At 38.9% G+C, this 17,075-nt stretch overlaps 1 protein-coding gene across 7 annotated transcripts in view; it reads right to left on the reverse strand.

Moving 5' to 3' along the window:
• Positions 1-17,075, reverse strand: part of NEMP2 (nuclear envelope integral membrane protein 2) — a 44,432-nt gene that overhangs the window by 13,494 nt on the left and 13,863 nt on the right. For 3 of the 7 annotated variants that reach the window (XM_055108896.2, XM_055108893.2, XM_055108895.2), the window contains 7 exons: positions 15,142-15,373; positions 14,926-14,998; positions 13,710-13,803; positions 12,454-12,568; positions 10,742-10,967; positions 6,642-6,818; positions 906-2,665 (listed from right to left, as the gene is read on the reverse strand). In XM_055108896.2, the coding sequence (XP_054964871.1) occupies positions 2,599-2,665; positions 6,642-6,818; positions 10,742-10,967; positions 12,454-12,568; positions 13,710-13,803; positions 14,926-14,998; positions 15,142-15,373 (984 nt within the window). In that variant the 3' untranslated portion in view covers positions 906-2,598. Of the gene's footprint in view, positions 1-905; positions 2,666-3,170; positions 5,594-6,641; positions 6,819-10,741; positions 10,968-12,453; positions 12,569-13,709; positions 13,804-14,925; positions 14,999-15,141; positions 15,374-17,075 lie in introns of those variants that run through there. The other 4 variants (XM_034954684.3, XM_055108892.2, XM_055108894.2 and 1 more) reach the window with 2 other exon arrangements.

Genomic DNA, 17,075 nt, shown 5'->3' on the forward strand with positions numbered 1-17,075 from the left:
TTTAGCAAAGCCTTGAGAATATCTGGCTTAAGAATTCCAAACCATGGGGCAGTTGGGAGAGAGGCTGGTGCCTAGGTGGGGACAGAAAAGGGGTGAAAGGGTGAGTGGTTTGTCAGATCTCAGAAAGTAATTTACACTATGCCAGGACAAACTGTGGCTTCTTATAAGGGAGTAACTGGAAACTTGCTGATGTCTAACATGTGGGGAAAGTGAGCCAGTCCGGCTAAGTGCCAGTCCAGCTGTGTACCTAACTCTCAACCAGCTGCCATCTGCTTCAACCAGCTAATATAGGACCACTTGTCCCCCACTGTGGCTCCAGGAAAGTCCCAGTTTTTAGATGGCAACCCAAGGACCTTACAATGTTGGGGTTAGGAGTGTGCGCCCTGGAGTCACACTGTTTGCATTTGAGTCCCAGCTCTGCCAGTGAGAACTTACACACACATAGAACATCTCTGGGCCTCAGGACCCACCTCTGTAAAATGGAAGTGATTACAGTAGGTATGTAACAGGTTGATGTTTAAAATGAGTTATCTGACATACAGTGTGTGCTCAATAAATACTGCCATTGTTGTGCAGCAAAGAGCCCGGGGCAGGAGGAGCGCTGTCTCATTTCCCCAACCAGGGTCTAGTTCTATTATTTTATTGCCATTTAAATCTATAATCATATTCCATTCTCCCAATCTACAGTGCCATACTATACATATTTATCTATATCTAGTAAGCTGTACAGTAAGGCATTCAATTCCAACACGCATTGTAAACATTAAGTGGTTGGGGATATGAGTTAGTTAAGAGATAAAATTAAGCAAAACTTAAGTTGAAGAGGATGGAAAAAAGTGATGACGATGACAATTCCATAAAGTGCAAAAGTCTGCTGAGAGAGGTTATAAGTTCCATAATTTTCATTTTTCTTTTTCTTCTTAAAGGTGTCAACAAAAGTAAACAATTTTATAATCATTTAACAAATTATATACCATACTCTCTCCAATAGTCAGCGTAGGATGCTATTCTTTTAAATTGTAAACTTACATTTGAAAAAAGGTCGGATTTTTTTTGTTTCCTGAAAAGATCACTGGCATCTTAGAAAAATAACATGTAGACCAGTGCTACTCAAAGTGTGCTCAATGACTGGTGCTGTCAAACTACTGCTGGTATGTGACAACATAGAAATTAGACATTTCGAAATATGTATGGCAAGTTGACATTGTCATGACATGATCATCGTGCTTATATTCTGTATGTCTTTTCTTTCAAAGATTATTTCATTTTTCTAATAATTTAGTGTATCTTACAAAAGTATTACTAGTGATGAACTAGAGGGAAACTGGTCCATCACCCCAGACAGTCTGAGAAGCACTGACAAGAGCCGCAGACTACAGTGTCCATTGCTGCGGGGCACAAATGACTGGTATGTGTATAACATCAGCAGATGTAGTCACCTCTTGAATGCCTTATCCATGGGCTCATTTCCTTAACTTTCTTAAAAGGATGGTAATAAATAAAGGAAGTAGAATATGAGCCCTGGAAGCAGACATATGGGGGCTTGAATTCTGATTCTACCACTTTAGCTATATGTGTCCTTCAGCAACTTTCTCCTACCTTCTCTGGGTCTTTCCTCATCTGTAAAATGAAAATACCAAAACATATCACAGAGTGGTCATGAGGTGCAAATTAAGAGGTATCGAAGGTGCCTCATATAGTGCCTGATGGATCTCTAGTCAATGTTGGTATTCTTTCCCTTTCTCTTTTCAATCAGTCTTTTTTGGAAAAACGACCAAATCTAAAAAAACAGATGCCTCAAATTATTTAAATAATAGAGAAGCTACCCACTAACTGTATCTTCCAAGATTTATATTAGATAAGTATAGTATTCATTTCAAATCTCTGGTGACCTATTAAGGTTTCACATTCAGGGATCATAACAAAAAAAATACAGTTACCTTTAAAAGATAATCCAACTCCTAGGTCAGAGAAAGACTAAAGATTTTAACACATCTGAGTAAAAATATGCCCATCAGAGGGGGTGGGATGTTTGTCAATAATGAAGATTAGAAAAACAGCAGTCACAGAGAGGAAAAAGTTGGCAGGACCTGCATAAAGGAAGGGGTGGTCTTTGTCAACAGACCTGGTATCTCATCCCATTAACAAGGCTAGCCCCACTGGGGTGGGGGGTGGCATCTGCATCAAACTCTTTGGCCTCATGACATTAACCATGTGAATTATATAACAAGCTCCCTTTGTTTTGTTTCAGTTCACCAAGTAGCCACCTTATTATAATTTGACCCCTTGTAAATCTGTCTTCTGAGAGAGAATCTGCTGGTCATATCAAGTCAAGTGTTTTTATCCTTATGCTAGTTATATTTTTGGTTGTGAATCACTACCTGTACCAACTATATGAATTGACTAACAAGAGACAGGTCTTATGGTGCAATAACAAAAAGCAGGTTTCTAAGTCAATAAAGCTAACAGTCACACCCAAATAGTTCACTCTTCAATGTCATGCCACCCAGCAGGCTCTCTCAGAAGGCAGCTTGCTCCTGTTGTCACCTAAAAGTACCTCTCTGTCTTCCTGCAGGTGTCTTCAAACTTCCACATCCATTATGTTGTCTGTCTTGCTTTCAGTTGGACAAGAAAAGCTAAGTTATAAAATTGTACATCTCTCACTCTGGGAAACAATCACACATAGAATAATGTAAGAGAGCATTTCTTTAGTTGACATCATTTCAGGATCTTAATTCCTCCACATATTTAGATATTTTTATGTAATCCATCATCTATTCCAAACCCTCTTAAAAATCTATGAAATTTCCAGATTTTTTTAAAAAGTCATAAATTGAAATATTGTCCTTCATGTCAGATGGACATTCCCCTGTAATTCAGCCCTAGGTATTACTGGCAAACCATACAACTAATTCACAAAGCATTTTTTGTGATATGTAAAATGTGTTTTAAAACCTTTTAAAAATAACATTTGAATGATACGATTGTTTAAGCATAGCCACCTACACTATATCTCACCCACACATCTGGTGTCAAAGAGTTCAACTTGCTAACAACAGTAAGCTTTTGTAGGCACCAAGCATAAGCAGTAAAATAACAAAGGGATCTGTTAGGCTCCATAATTATACACCTATGGTGTGTGAAGCACAAAGCCAACTTCCAACCACCTGTGAAGGGCAGAGCCATTTTATTGAGTGGTCGTTTAAACTGTTCAAAGGCCTTTAAAAAGGGAGGAGGAGAGGAGACAGGAGGTGAGGGAGAAAGAGAAGGGAAGGGAGGAAAGAAAGGAGGGAAACATTTCTTGGAAGAGTTATCTGTACATTGCTTGATGGGGATTAGAATTGTGATCAGTACTATAATACACCGCCAAATCAAATGAAAACAACATAAATACACTAAAAATATCACAAGTAATGCTTCTAATTGTTTAGCTTCTCACAGTAGTCACAAAGCAGAAACTGACAAACCTATGATTTCCTCTAAAAATAAACATGGAAAACAATATCCTCAAGGACTGCTGTTGTTCTTCTCTCTTTGGCTGTTTTTACTGTGATGGTTACACCTGGCTAGCTGCCCATGAAGAGCTGCTTCCTTCCCTCAGCAGTACCTCTTCCCCCTGGCCCAGCGGCTGTCCTGGCTGGGATGTACCTGGCAGCCCCAGCAGATTGTTCATGTGTTATTTACTCATACGCATACGTTGTAGCACACAAACTGCCTCTTAGGAGACGAACTTGGTGAGCACAGGCACTGATACATCTGATACATTTATATCACCAATAAATATAATTTAAAAAAACAGATTAAACTATAAGAAAAATGTTCAAACTTCTATTTACTCATAAAATAGTTACCATAAATCTGAATGGGAAATATATCCTTTGGTTTTTTAAAAAATCCAAGTCTATATAAAGGCAGATTAACTTTAGTGGATATTACAAAAAAAAAAGTTCCCAGTATGAAAAGATGTCTGGCAAAAACAGACCTGTAAATACTTCAAAGAGGAACTATCATTTGAAAATCAATCTAGGAAGTTCCAGATGGATAGTCATGCTCTTTTTTCATGATTTAGAAAAACTACTTAATTTGGCTCAGGAAAGCAGCAGTGCCAAAATTCTGTCTATCCTTCCCCCATAACCTTTGTCCTGATAAAAAGATTATTTTTATGATCCCATCACAGGAAAAAAAGCCTGATTTTGATTCTCAGAATCAACTTAGCAACATCTTAACCCTGAGATTGTCTTGCCATGTTCAAATCTTTCCTCAGATCTATGTTTTGGCCTTCTTTCCTCAGGGTCAAAGCTCATAGCCCCTCATTTCAATCTGGAGTTTAATATAATGAATCAAGAAAAAAAATCATTTTATAAGAAATTGTTACAAACACCTATAGCTAAACAATTTTTTAAATGGATCAGTCAATTCAAAATATCACAAGAGCTTAAGTGCCTTCAATTTCAAAATACAAAAAAAGTAATCATAGTATCTAATCCTTACGTATGTATATAAAAATCTTACGTATGTATAAAAAACTTTAAAATGTCTTCAGAAACATTTCCCTTTATCACAGTTAAATAGCAAGTTGGCCATTATTGAAAAATAAGAAGTAAAGCCACCAACATTATGAGGCCCATGGCTGTAGGGAGATGGCTCCTAAGCTTGCACCTGAAGATCTTGTCTACCTGAGTCAAAGGATACATCAGGGCTGGATTTCTACCAGTGCTGCATCTCAGTGTGGTCTTGCACAAGTTATTTAACCTCTCAAGAGCTCAGTTCCACCACCATTAGCATTTTCCAAACATGTGTTCCAAGGAATATTAATCTCATGAAAAAGAGTTCTGTGGTCAAATTAAGCAAGAAACTGCAGCACACAATTTCTCCCCTTTGGGAGATTCACAGTGCACATGAGCATTATGAATGCCTCTGAGAGATACTGAAATACATTAGTTTAACTTTATATCAATCTTAGTTGACCTCAGAATACCTTTATTGACCAACACTTGGTAGTAGCCTGTGAGCTGTACTTTGGAAAACACTGGTCCAGCATGTCTCAGGTCTCTTTAAGGACTTATACTGACGAACTATAGGAAGAGTATTGCAGAGTCTTCTGACATAGGTTCAGGGGATTAAGAGCAGATTTAGTGCCCTGGTGTCGACAAAGCACCTGTTCATGCTTACTAGCCCCTTAAGAACAACGCCATTCCCCTGTTCCTAATGAAAGCCTTCATTCAAGGTAAGTGGTAGTGGCTGTCACAGAATTTTGGTATCCACCTACAGTACAATAAGTAGCAGAAGTCACCAAGAATGCTAAGTTATCTTCAAAATGGGTTGGTTTTCCTTTCCAGACTGACTTGTTTTTCTCCACAGCAAATGTTTTTGCCACTGTTCACTAGAACAGTTCTGCCTAACTTTAATAGAATCCCTGCCCTTTGCCCACTTCCTTGTCCAGAATGAAGTCAACTTGAAGGTCGCATGTCAGGCAGTACTCGGGTTAAAGAGCTGCTCTTCCAAGAAGGCACCCCCAAGGCCATACTGCTCTTCATGCAGACTGATTTCTTCAGGTGACAAGTGGTTTCCTCCAAGAACAAAGTCTGCAAATCTAATAAGTTTTTTGTTTTAAATAAAGTTAATGTTATCTCAGGAAGGTTTATTTGAAAGATAACATGTTCCCTTGCTATTTATCCCCTTTAATTAAATTTGACTTTGCATCAATACAGGGTGGCATTTACACAGTGGGTGTAAAAATGGGAATGGCTTATGTGATCCCTCTAAAGACAGCTATTCATGGAAAGGGCAGAGAATTAGGGCAGATATATAAGCACTAAGTAAGCCAAATGTACTCACTCCTGTTTTCTAATTCCTCCTTGTCTCTATTTTTTATTAGTTTGAATTTATTATTATTCATTATTTTGTTTCAAATACTTCCCCCTTCCATCTTTAATTTGAGGGCACTGTTATTTGGATAAAGTTATGAGGAAGAGAAAGCAATAAGGAAAAATGTTGGGACAGACGTCTTTCTTAGTGAACTTTAAAAATGATTTTCCAGCTGGGTGCGGTGGCTCATGCCTGTAATCCCAGCACTTTGGGAGGCCAAGGCAGGCAGATCACGAGGTCAGGAGTTAGAGACCAGCCTGACCAACATGGTGAAACCCCATCTCTACTGAAAATACAAAAATTAGCCGGGCATGGTGGCGCCCGCGCCTTGTAATCCCAGCTACTCAAGTGGCTGAGGCAGGAGAATCGCTTGAACCTGGGAGGCGGAGGTTGCAATGAGCTGAGATTGCACCATTGCACTCTAGCCTGGGTGACAGAGCAAGACTCCATCTAAAACAAAACAAAACAAAAAAGATTTTCCCCACCAATAGGATGAGAAGCAGGTCACACATCCTATTCCACCTTCCCTTCGCATAGGGAAGTTATCTTTATAGCCTTCCCTATAAAACATCAGATAAATATTTATTCTGACATGAGCAGTTCTACTGTGCAAAGTCACAGTACTGAGAAAAGGGACCTCTGACAACTTCCACATCATCTGTTATCCAGGGAAACAGTCTATTTCTACCCTGAAGTGCCTGTACCAAACCATCATATTATTTTTTAAATCATTCTGAACTAAACTATGGTCCCAGCAGCAGAGCGGGACTTACTTGCTAGGAGTGTGGAGTCTGGAGACGACCAGCCATGAGGGAAAGTCGGGTTTTCGGCAGGCCCGGCGCAGCTCCTCCAGAGCGCTGTTCGTTTCAGCATCAGCTTGCTCCCTGTACTCGTCTTCCGTAAGATACTTCACCACCAGCTCTTTTGATGTAAACCACTGCTTCATTTTCCTAAAACATGGCATGTGATTGCAGGATTACTTCCTAATTCAATCCTTAAGATTTACAAAAACAGGCCAGGCTCGGTGGCTCATGCCTGTAATCCAGCATTTTGGGAGGCCTAGGCAGGCGGATCACGAGGTCAGGAGATTGAGACGATCCTGGCTAACAAGGTGAAACCCTGTCTCTACTAAAAATATAAAAAATTAGCCGAACATGGTGGTGGGCGCCTGTAGTCCCAGCTACTTGGGAGGCTGAGGCAGGAGAATGGCGTGAACCCGGGAGGCAGAGGTTGCAGTAAGCCGAGATCGCGCCACTGCACTCCAGCCTGGGCGACAGAGGGAGACTCCGTCTCAAAAAAAAAAAAAAAAAGATTTACAAAAATACATTTCTTAGATGGTAACAGTAATAATACTTCTTAACTTCCTCTATATCATATCTATACTTTTTTATTGCTGTTATCATGACTGAGGTATAGAGAACATGTAGTTTGGGCCTAATAGTGTATTTCCCCATTTCCTGGACTATCATAAATAATGTCCTAAGGTATTTGAGAATCAATTTCTGATACAGATGTTAATTGTATTTTTCTTCCTCGGTGATTTCTAATCACAGAGGCAATTAAAAGCTTGTTTTGTTTTGTTTTTTTATGCTTGGCCTGTTGATTTTCTTGGGCACTAATAGAAGCAAGCTTTTCAGATTTCCTTTTATGCAGACCCTCTAGAACACTGACCATTTACTCTCCACACCAAGAACCTGGGAGGATTTGTGGGATATCACTTCCACCTAGTGGTGGTGATTCTAATCCTAGAGAGAAAGAGCAAATATTGTACAAAATTTATAGTAATTTTTCCTTTATTACATGACGAGTGGATCATGATTAGAACTTTCTTTTTCTAACCAAGAAAATCCTAAATCTCATAAAATGTAGGAATCTAAAAATTTAGGAATCTAAGACTCTCATAAAAATAGTAACAATAATAAGGTTTTAAAAACATTTGTTTTATTTTATTTATTTTTTAAATTAAATTTAAATTTTTTTTTTTTTTTGAGCCAGAGTCTCGCTCTGTTGCCCAGGCTGGAGTGCCGTGGCACAATCTCAGCTCACTGCAATGTCCACCTCTGGGATTCAAGCAATTCTCCTGCCTCACCCTCCTGAGTAGCTGGGATTACAGACGCACGCCACCACGCCCGGCTAATTTGTGTATTTTTTAGTAGAGATGGGGTTTCACCATGTTGGTCAGGCTGGTCTCAAACTCTTGACCTCATGATCCATCCACCTCAGCCTCCCAAACTGCTGGGATTACAGGCATGAGCCACTGCGCCCGGCCTAAAACATTTGTTTTATTTATAATGAGTTTTTAAAAATATTTTGAGGTGGTTTTAAATTTAACCAGAGATTTCAAAATATAAATGAGCATCAGAATTATTAGGATATTATATTTATATAACATATATTTAAGTATATATATTTTTTTTCTTGAGGGTTGGGACTGATAAATCTATTATCTTTTAAAGATCTTATAGTTGATGAGCTAGATCAAGGAAACAGTGATATAATCTCCTTCTGCTTTTCTGAATACCTGTGCATGGTTTCCCTGAAGGAAAAACCCTGGATGCTGAGCCAGAAGACCTGGACATAGTCCTGGCTTTCAGATTTATTCACTATATGAACTTGGGGAATTCCTTAACAGTTCAGAGCCTCACTTTGCTCATATGAAAAAAATTAAAATGAAAGCAATAATATCTCCCTCATCTACTTCATAGGTCACTGTACAGGTTAAATGAGATATTTTGTGTAGGGTTCTTAGCACTGTAAGTGGCCTATAGTAGGTGTTCAATAAGGATAATCAAAAGAGTAGTTACCATATACTATTAAAATATAAGTAAACAGCTCTTTGCAACTAGAAAGTACTATACAAAATAAAGGTATTATTTCTCTGGTGTGTTATTTAACCTATAAGTTCCTGTTTCATTCCCTAATTCTTTATATAATTATTCACTAGCAAAATTTTAAGTCGAGGAAGTTATAGTACATTTTGATTATTATAGAACACAGCTAGTGCACAAAAGAACCATTGTGCAGAACACACTCTGCTCTTGGCAGGGAGCTGGATGGTTAAAGGGAAGGAAGAAGGAACTCTATCCTGAGTTCCTCAGGCCACAAGCCTGGCAAAGGGCCAGGGACCTGGAAGATGTTGGGGGACCAGCCTCACTGACAAAAGACCTCTGGTGTTCCGAGTCACTGTTTGCCTCGGGCAGATGGGGCAAAGAGAGACCCAGTCAGCATCAACCCTCCAACCCTGCCCTGCTGCCTTTCAGCCCCGCCAGCATCTTCTGTGTGGGCTCCCTGTCCTGTCAATGGTGCAGTTTTAACCCTGTGATATTGCCACACACACACACAGTCACCAGTTCCATAAACTACCAGTCACCATAGTGTCCTTCCTCACAGCCAATTTTACCTCTTGAACATTTATTCACTCCCTCTTCTAGCCTTGGTCTCATGGTCCTACCCTAGGCCCTCATCAGCTCTCGCCTGGACCACTGTGATGTCTGATAACTGTTCTCCTGCCACAGGGGCCTCCCCTTTATATCCACCTGCTGTGCCAGAAGACAGATGGCCCACATCCCACCAGCCAATGAGTATTTATGGTCTCTGGTGTGATTTTTTGTTTGTTCAATGTATTTTTATTTTTAATTATTTTTACTTTTAAATGCCAACATTTAAAAATCCTGAGATTTCACATTCTAATCGTAATTCCCATCTCCAATTTTTCTAGAAAACCAGCCGATCTGGCAATACAGGACTCATATTCCCACACATGAGCAATCAGCTCAAGCTGAGTGGTAACAGCCCCGTTTTCAATGAGGTTGCTTTGCAGAGTTTCCCACAGTCCTCCTGGTTACTGCTGCCTTACCCCTGCTCAGCATCACTCACCATAGTATCTGCCTGGGTCCTAAGCAACTGGTTTGATAACTGCTGTAGAGGCAGCAGTCAGAATGGACCAACTAAAATGTCTCATGGTTAAACCCCACTGTGTACAGGACTGGACTAGATTGCTTAGCGTGGCTGCCATGCATCTGGCCCATGCCCACCTTGCTTGCTGCACTGACAGCACTGCCTACCTCCTGATGGTACCAAACTGGGCTTTCTCTCCATCAGGAAAGCCCTCCGCATTTATTCGTCTGGTTATTTTTATTCATTCTTTAAGATTCAGCGTAGTAATATCTCCTCCAGGAAAGCTCTCCTGGCTTTCTCTATATACCCTTAGTTCCTGGGCAAGTCTCCATTTTAATACTTAAAAGAGATAGAAATGTATGCCTATGTCTAGCAAGTATACCTCAAGGGCAAGAACCATCTCCATCTGTGCACCTGACATGAAAACAGCTGCTCAGACTCAATGACTGAGGAGAAACATAACAAAGCTGTCACAATAGAGCTTACTTCATTTTTCTTTTTATACTTCAAAGGCCGTAAGCCTTAACTAAAAACCTAAGAGAAAAGAAAGTCCTAAATACAAATAATACCTTTCAGTCATTTATGATTCATTTCTGTTTCCTAATTCGTATCTCGTAAGCACAGCTGATACCACTAAAGCAGTCTTTGACTCTAATTAAAGAAAATGTTGAATAAAAGAAGATATTTTAGGTAACCCAGAGTCCAAGTACTTCTGCCATTGACTCTAGCGAATTCTGAGTGAGCTCTAATTACCTGGTAATTGGTGGTACAGCTCTCAACGATTAATGAAGACTAGCCATGAAGATGGGATCAGATGCTTGGAGCTCTCTACCCCTACACCCCCAATCTTGCTCAGAATGAAATCTCCAGATCAAATGTAATTATGAGATTAACATGATGTGTGCAAACACTCTCCCAAATAATAAAACTAGAGCTCAAAATGTCAAATTTGCTGGGGGAAAAAAATGATACATACCACCTCATATAACTGCATGCTCTCAGTGGGTAGTGCAGACTCCAGGAGGACATGAGGAGGATTATGGCTGCATAGGCAAACTGAGGCACGGCCACACCAGCATAGACCAGAACCAGGGAGAGGAGTCGCAGCATCCACATCAGAAGACTTCTGCTCCTGTCGTCTGCAAGGGGCCCATGCTTGTAACAAACAACAAAGCTGAAAAATCCAACTATCAAGACATAGCCTGGAAAAGTGGAAGAGGTAAAATAATATAAATTTGAATTTGAGACATTATGTGAAAAACCTGGCAGAGCCTTGACTTAAAGGTAAAAACTATTAGGGAACCTTAATTTTTGTGTTTTTTACCCCATAAAGTAAGGTTGAAAAATGCACAGCACCCTGGCTGGACTAAAATGTTATCATGGTTACTTAGGTCAGGAAGAAGTCATAGTTGTATGTCACCATTGGCTACAAACTCTATTTTTTATTTTTACCTTCTTGTCATAAAAGGAAAAGGTAATTTTACAGTGGAGGGAGTCACCCTCTGAATCCAATGTTCAGTCTCATCATTACGATGGTGAGACTATAAGCTATTCTGTGTCTCTGGGTATGATCCAAGGTGAAGTGCCCATCACCTCTTAGGTATTCTATCTTAAGTGTTTAATTTATATCTAACCAAGCCTTGAAGTCTAATTTCCAGTTTACAGAAAATACGCAGAAGAGAAGAATATGTTAAATTCTATCATAAAGGGGTCATCAGATAAATCTAGAAGGTGGAGATTCTACAGGACAAGCTTGGTTTCTTTAGCATATCACTATGATGAAAAAAGAACTGCTACGGATTAAAAGCAATTTACAGGACAAAACAGATACTAAATGTGGTTCTGGACCATACCCTAGTTTATATAAGCCATCAAGAATGGGAAATTTTTTCATGGCCTGGGTAATAGATGATTTTATGTAATTATTTTTCAGATAATAATTAACTGATTATATAGGAAAAGCCTCTTGTTTTTCAGAGAGGAATAGTGCAGTATTCAGGGGAGAATACCATGATATCTGTAATTTAAAAGTAGCACAAAAAGAAGAACGAGCTAAAAATATACAATTTTCAAGTAAAACAACTTAATTGCTTTTGTTTTGAGGGAAGTGAACTTATGTGAGAAATTTGGTGCTAAAGGTTAGGAGAAAATTGATTCTCTCATTGTCCATTATTTTCTAGTTAAAATAAACAATAAAAACATTTATTTTGTAATGTAAAACAAGGAAAATAAATGGTTTCTTAGCCTCTGTGTTTCTGAAAAGTCAAGTTTTCATTAGTAATTTATACTTAGGATTTCTCACCTTTCCTAATGAATACTTACGGGAAAGAAAGAAACAGCCACTTTTCAGAAAAGCTTTTACATTACCAGTTAGATGTGGTTAGAGCTTAACCACAATTCAGAAGCATGTGCATTCAAAAGGGACAAACACTTTTTTTTTCCTCTTTTGATCATTACTACAGAAAACTAAGAAACATGTCATAGGGAAATGATCTAAAATGAGATCTAAATGAACTGTAATCAACAACAATGGGAATAAGATAAACAAAATATTATTTTTAGTAGCACCTTTCGTTAGTTCAAAATGAAAATTTAGATGTTGGAGAGAAACATCTATCAAAAGAAGGCCTCTAGTTGTACATCTCAGTTTTACCAATCACAGAGCATATTGTTTTTCTATTTACCTACCTAATACATATATCCTGTTTTCATACCACAGCCACTTCAGATCTTCCATCAACTGGCATACAATATAAACTGAGGCAAACCAACAACCAACCATTAGAGCCCAAAAGGTGCTATACTGTGTGTGGAAGAAAATAAATGACACATTTTTTGGTTCATTCACTCTCATAAAAATAAAAGCAAACAAATAAACCTTTTGTATTAGAAACTCCTACATCAAACTGATTTGAAGTCAATTTAAGAAACTCCCTAGGGTCTTAAGGTGTGGTCCACAAATCAGCAACACCGACATCACATGGAGCTTGCTGGGATGGCAGAGTCCTAGGCCCCACTGCAGACTGCTAAATCAGAACCTGCATTTCAACAAGATTCCCATCTAGCTTGCATGTACACTGAAGTTGGAGTTATAAGCACTGTTATAAAGAATAAATTTATCTTAAAATAATGCTGCTGTTGCAAACTTTAATCAATGTAACTGCAACACTACCAACATGAATTATTTATTTATCCTCAACTAAGTTCAGTGTGTTATTTTATTGAAGGTGTAGCCGGGCACGGTGGCTCACGCCTGTATTTGCAGCTCTTTGGGAGGCCAAGGCAGGCAGATCGCTGGAGCTCAGGAGTTCAAGACCAGCCTGGGCAACATGGTGAAATCCTGTCTCTACAAAAAATACAAAAATTAGCTGGGCATGGTGGTGTGTGCCTGTAGTCCCAGCTACTGGGCAGGCTGAGGCGGGAGGATCACTTGAACCCAGGAGGCAGAGGTTGCAGTGAGCCAAGATCATGTCACTAAATTCCAGCCTGGGCAACAGAGCAAGACTGTGTCTCAAAAAAAAAAAAAAAAAAAAAAAGAAGGTGGGTTGGGGAACTAATAATAATAAAGAAATTCCCAGATGTAGCAGTGCTGTTATTCAAGGCCCCAATGGTTCAGCATCATGAGATTCCTAGCTCTATAAAGGTAATAGAAATTTTCACTCAATATAGAAATAGCTTCCTATCACTCAAGAAAAACACATTACCGAGAAAGCAAAGGGGTCTCAAAAAAAGTATCATGAAAACTTAATACTCAGCTAAGCCTACATATAGTAATAAATAAAATCAGGAACTCCAGAAAAAGATACATTTTAGAGCCGGTTTACATAATGAAGAAACATAATTTAAATTAGAACCTATCATAATGTGAATTAATTTTGATTAATTTTTCATGTCTGTAAGATCATGATTTCCATTTTTTACTCATTTTCACATAGTATGCCTACCTTCGGAATGAATCTTTTCACCAACAGCAAGACAAAGACTAATGTCATTAGAACACCTAGCACAGTTCCCGAGGAGTAATAGAAAGTAGGGCTTCTGTCAAGATAAGCAGATAAAAGCCATTTAAATGCCAAACAGCACTTTGAGTATGAAAAACATGTTTAACCTGGCAACATCAGTCATAAATAACACTAAGAACAAAAAACTCAGATGGCAGCTCTCATTACATCCTATACTCTTAAAAAACAAAATGAGTACTTGAAATTTATGGTAAGTTGCTTGCCACTAACTCAAAACAGAATGTCTGAGGTATTTTTCATATTCAGGATCTGATCAGACAATAATTACTAAACACCTATCATGTAGCCGGCACTTTTCTAGGTTTTAGAAAGGAGAAAATTAAGGCACCAAAAAGTTAAAAAATCTTCCCTAAGTCAGTATCTTCTCAGTGGAGGATTTGGGATTACAGCCCAGCTCGTCAGAGTCCAGGCTTTATTCTTCATGCTATGTATGCATCATCTGGTTTATAAAGTTCATGGATGACATTAAACACACTTGGTAATACTATAAGGAAAAGCTTCAAAATGAACAATGTTAAGAATAGCTGACGAGTGTTGGGTACTAACCTAGAATCTACAAGCTAAGAAGTAAAATATTGAAAAAAAGATTTCTTTCTCATGAGAGAATTCCAAGAAGCAAAACATCAGAATAATATGTTTCTCAGATGAGAACATGTCAGTAATAAAAAAGAAAATGATAATGTTTCTCTAAGAGTCAGAAATTTGCTATATTCAGCCTTCTGTATCACGGTCATAAATCTAGTAGGTGGCTCTAATGTAATAGAGCAAGGTGTGTGGACCAGAAAACCAGGGAACAAATCTCCAGCCCTGATAAGAACTAGTAGTGTGATGAAGGATGTTGCTTTTCTCATCTATAAAATGAGAACAATAATACAGAGCTTGCATAGTTATCAAGATCTAATAAAATGTTAATACATAAAATATGTGAAAGCACTTTGTAACATATACATATCACATGATAAAAATAACTGTTACTGTTTTCAAAGGCCTTTCCAATACCATCTTCAGACCTATTGTTTGCAAAACCTAAAGTAAGAACTACAAATGCACAATAGTGTGAAAATACTTAGCATGTGGTCAAAAATGATCTAAATCCCTTTTCATTCACAAAGTTAAAAATATAAAAAGGAATACTTACTGACTCAGGGTCCTTGCATAAAAGAAAAGAAAAACTCCTGCCACAAACACAAGGAAGAGTTTGAAATCCATGACTGGAGTAAAAAAGACACACAAACACATAACAAAGATTTTTTATCAATGTAATGTTGGTAAAAGAAGAAAAAAGTCAATTTATTGAAAAGTTACTCCAGAAAAACTGAATCCAGAAAGTCAAGTATAATAAAATCGGACTTACTGTTTCGATTCACATGTATCATATAGTTAAATATCTTCTTGACAGGCTCCACAGAGAAGCACACAGTCTCCCTGTATGGATTGATGATTATGGTTATTTCGTTAGATTCCTTTGGTATCCAAAAGTTATGAATCACACATTTGATAAAAGATAGAATGTTTTCTGGATATTGGCAATTATGTCTTTCTGCGATATATACAATTCTGAACAGGCCTGGACTGGTAATTTTCACCTGTAAAACAAGAACAAGCAAATCCATAAACAGAATAACTTCTCTTTTTTGTTTTGGAGACAGGGTCTCCCTCTGTTGCCCAGAATGGAGTGCAGTGGCAGGATCTCTGCTCACTGCAACCTGTGCCTCCAGGGCTCAGGTGACCCTCCCACTTCAGCCTCCCAAGTAGCTGGGACCACAGGCACATGCCACCTGCCCAGCTAATTTTTGTATTTTTTGTAGAGATGAGGTTTCGCCATGTTTCCCAGGCTGGTCTCGAACTCCTGGGCTCAAGCTGTTTGCCTGCTTCAGCCTCCCAAAGTGCTGGGATTACAGGCATGAGCCACTGCATCCAGCCAAAACTTCTTAAAAGCTTCTCAAAAACATGAGCAGAGGAGTAAAGATAACTCAAAGTCAGCTGAAAAAAGAATACTCAAATGCGCAGGGTAGAGTTCTATGTTCTGATCCCAGAGGTGGACTCAAGAGATCTGTATTTAGTCCAAACACACGCTGAACCACAGACATTATTGAAAGTGAATGCTTCTCCCTCCAAGCTGTGGCTGATTTAAGTCCCTCTTCTAGCAAGTTATTGTGGCCAAGAGACATTAAAAAGGATAAGAAGAATGTACAGGCATACCCATTTTATTGTTTTACTTCACTGTGCTTTGCAGATAGTGCATTTCTTACAAACGGAAGGTTTGTGCAACTCTGTGTCAGGCAAGTCTACTGGCACCATTTTTTCAACAGCATGTGCTCACTTCATGTCTTTGTGTCAGCATGTTTTAGCAATAAAGTATTTCTTAAATTAAGGTATGTAGGGTTTTTTTAAAGATATAATTCTATTGCACCCGTAATAGACTAACAGTATAGTAGAAACATAACTTTTATAGGTACTAGGAAACCAAAAAATTTGTATGACTTGCTTTATGGGGTATTTGCTTTATTGAAGTGTTCTGGAACCAAACCCACAGTCACATTATCTCTGAAGTATGCCTGTAATCAGTGGCAAACTATATGAGTAGGCATAGTTTGAAAATAGGGTTTATATTTACACCATTTTCTACTATGATTAAGAAAAAGCACTTCCTTTCTCTGGATCAGCTGAGCATCTGTAATTCAGGCTTCTCTCACCATGCCTGCTAAAGGACCAGATCCCAACCTCAGGTCCTATTCACATCACACAACAAAGCACTAGCTACAAGCCGATGGTGACAACCCAGTGGTCATTAAATGACAATTTTGCTGCTGCCTTTGTCTGTCCTTTTCTCTATTCCTCTTCTTTTTCTAAGAGTAGGGCAACCCTGAAAAGGGGAGTAAGAGCACCAGCTTTGAATCTCAGGCATCAGGTAATATCACTCACTATCTATCTACCAACCCCTGCATTTCTCTTTGACTTTGGCTTCTGGCTCACTGTGGCTCTCTCTTCAATACCACTTCCTGTCATTCTTCTTAGGTATTTCAGTATGTACAATATACACACCAATCCTTCCAGTATCCTGACCTCTCAGTTCCTGGGACTCCTTTCCTCTTATGCTCTTGTCCTCCCTACCTCAGCTCATCACTCCATGGCCATATCCTGGACCTTGTCAGTACCAGACTGCAGCCCCTCCATACATTGTGTTTCATTCATCTCACTGTGTGACCACCATCTCCTGTCCTTCCAGTGTACCCATTTAGTGCCCCAATCCCACCAAGGATCTGAACATCCTTCTCCTGCTCCTTA

Source organism: Pan paniscus, chromosome 13 (genome assembly GCF_029289425.2).
Source record: "Pan paniscus chromosome 13, NHGRI_mPanPan1-v2.0_pri, whole genome shotgun sequence".
NCBI classification, from domain to species: domain Eukaryota; kingdom Metazoa; phylum Chordata; class Mammalia; order Primates; family Hominidae; genus Pan; species Pan paniscus.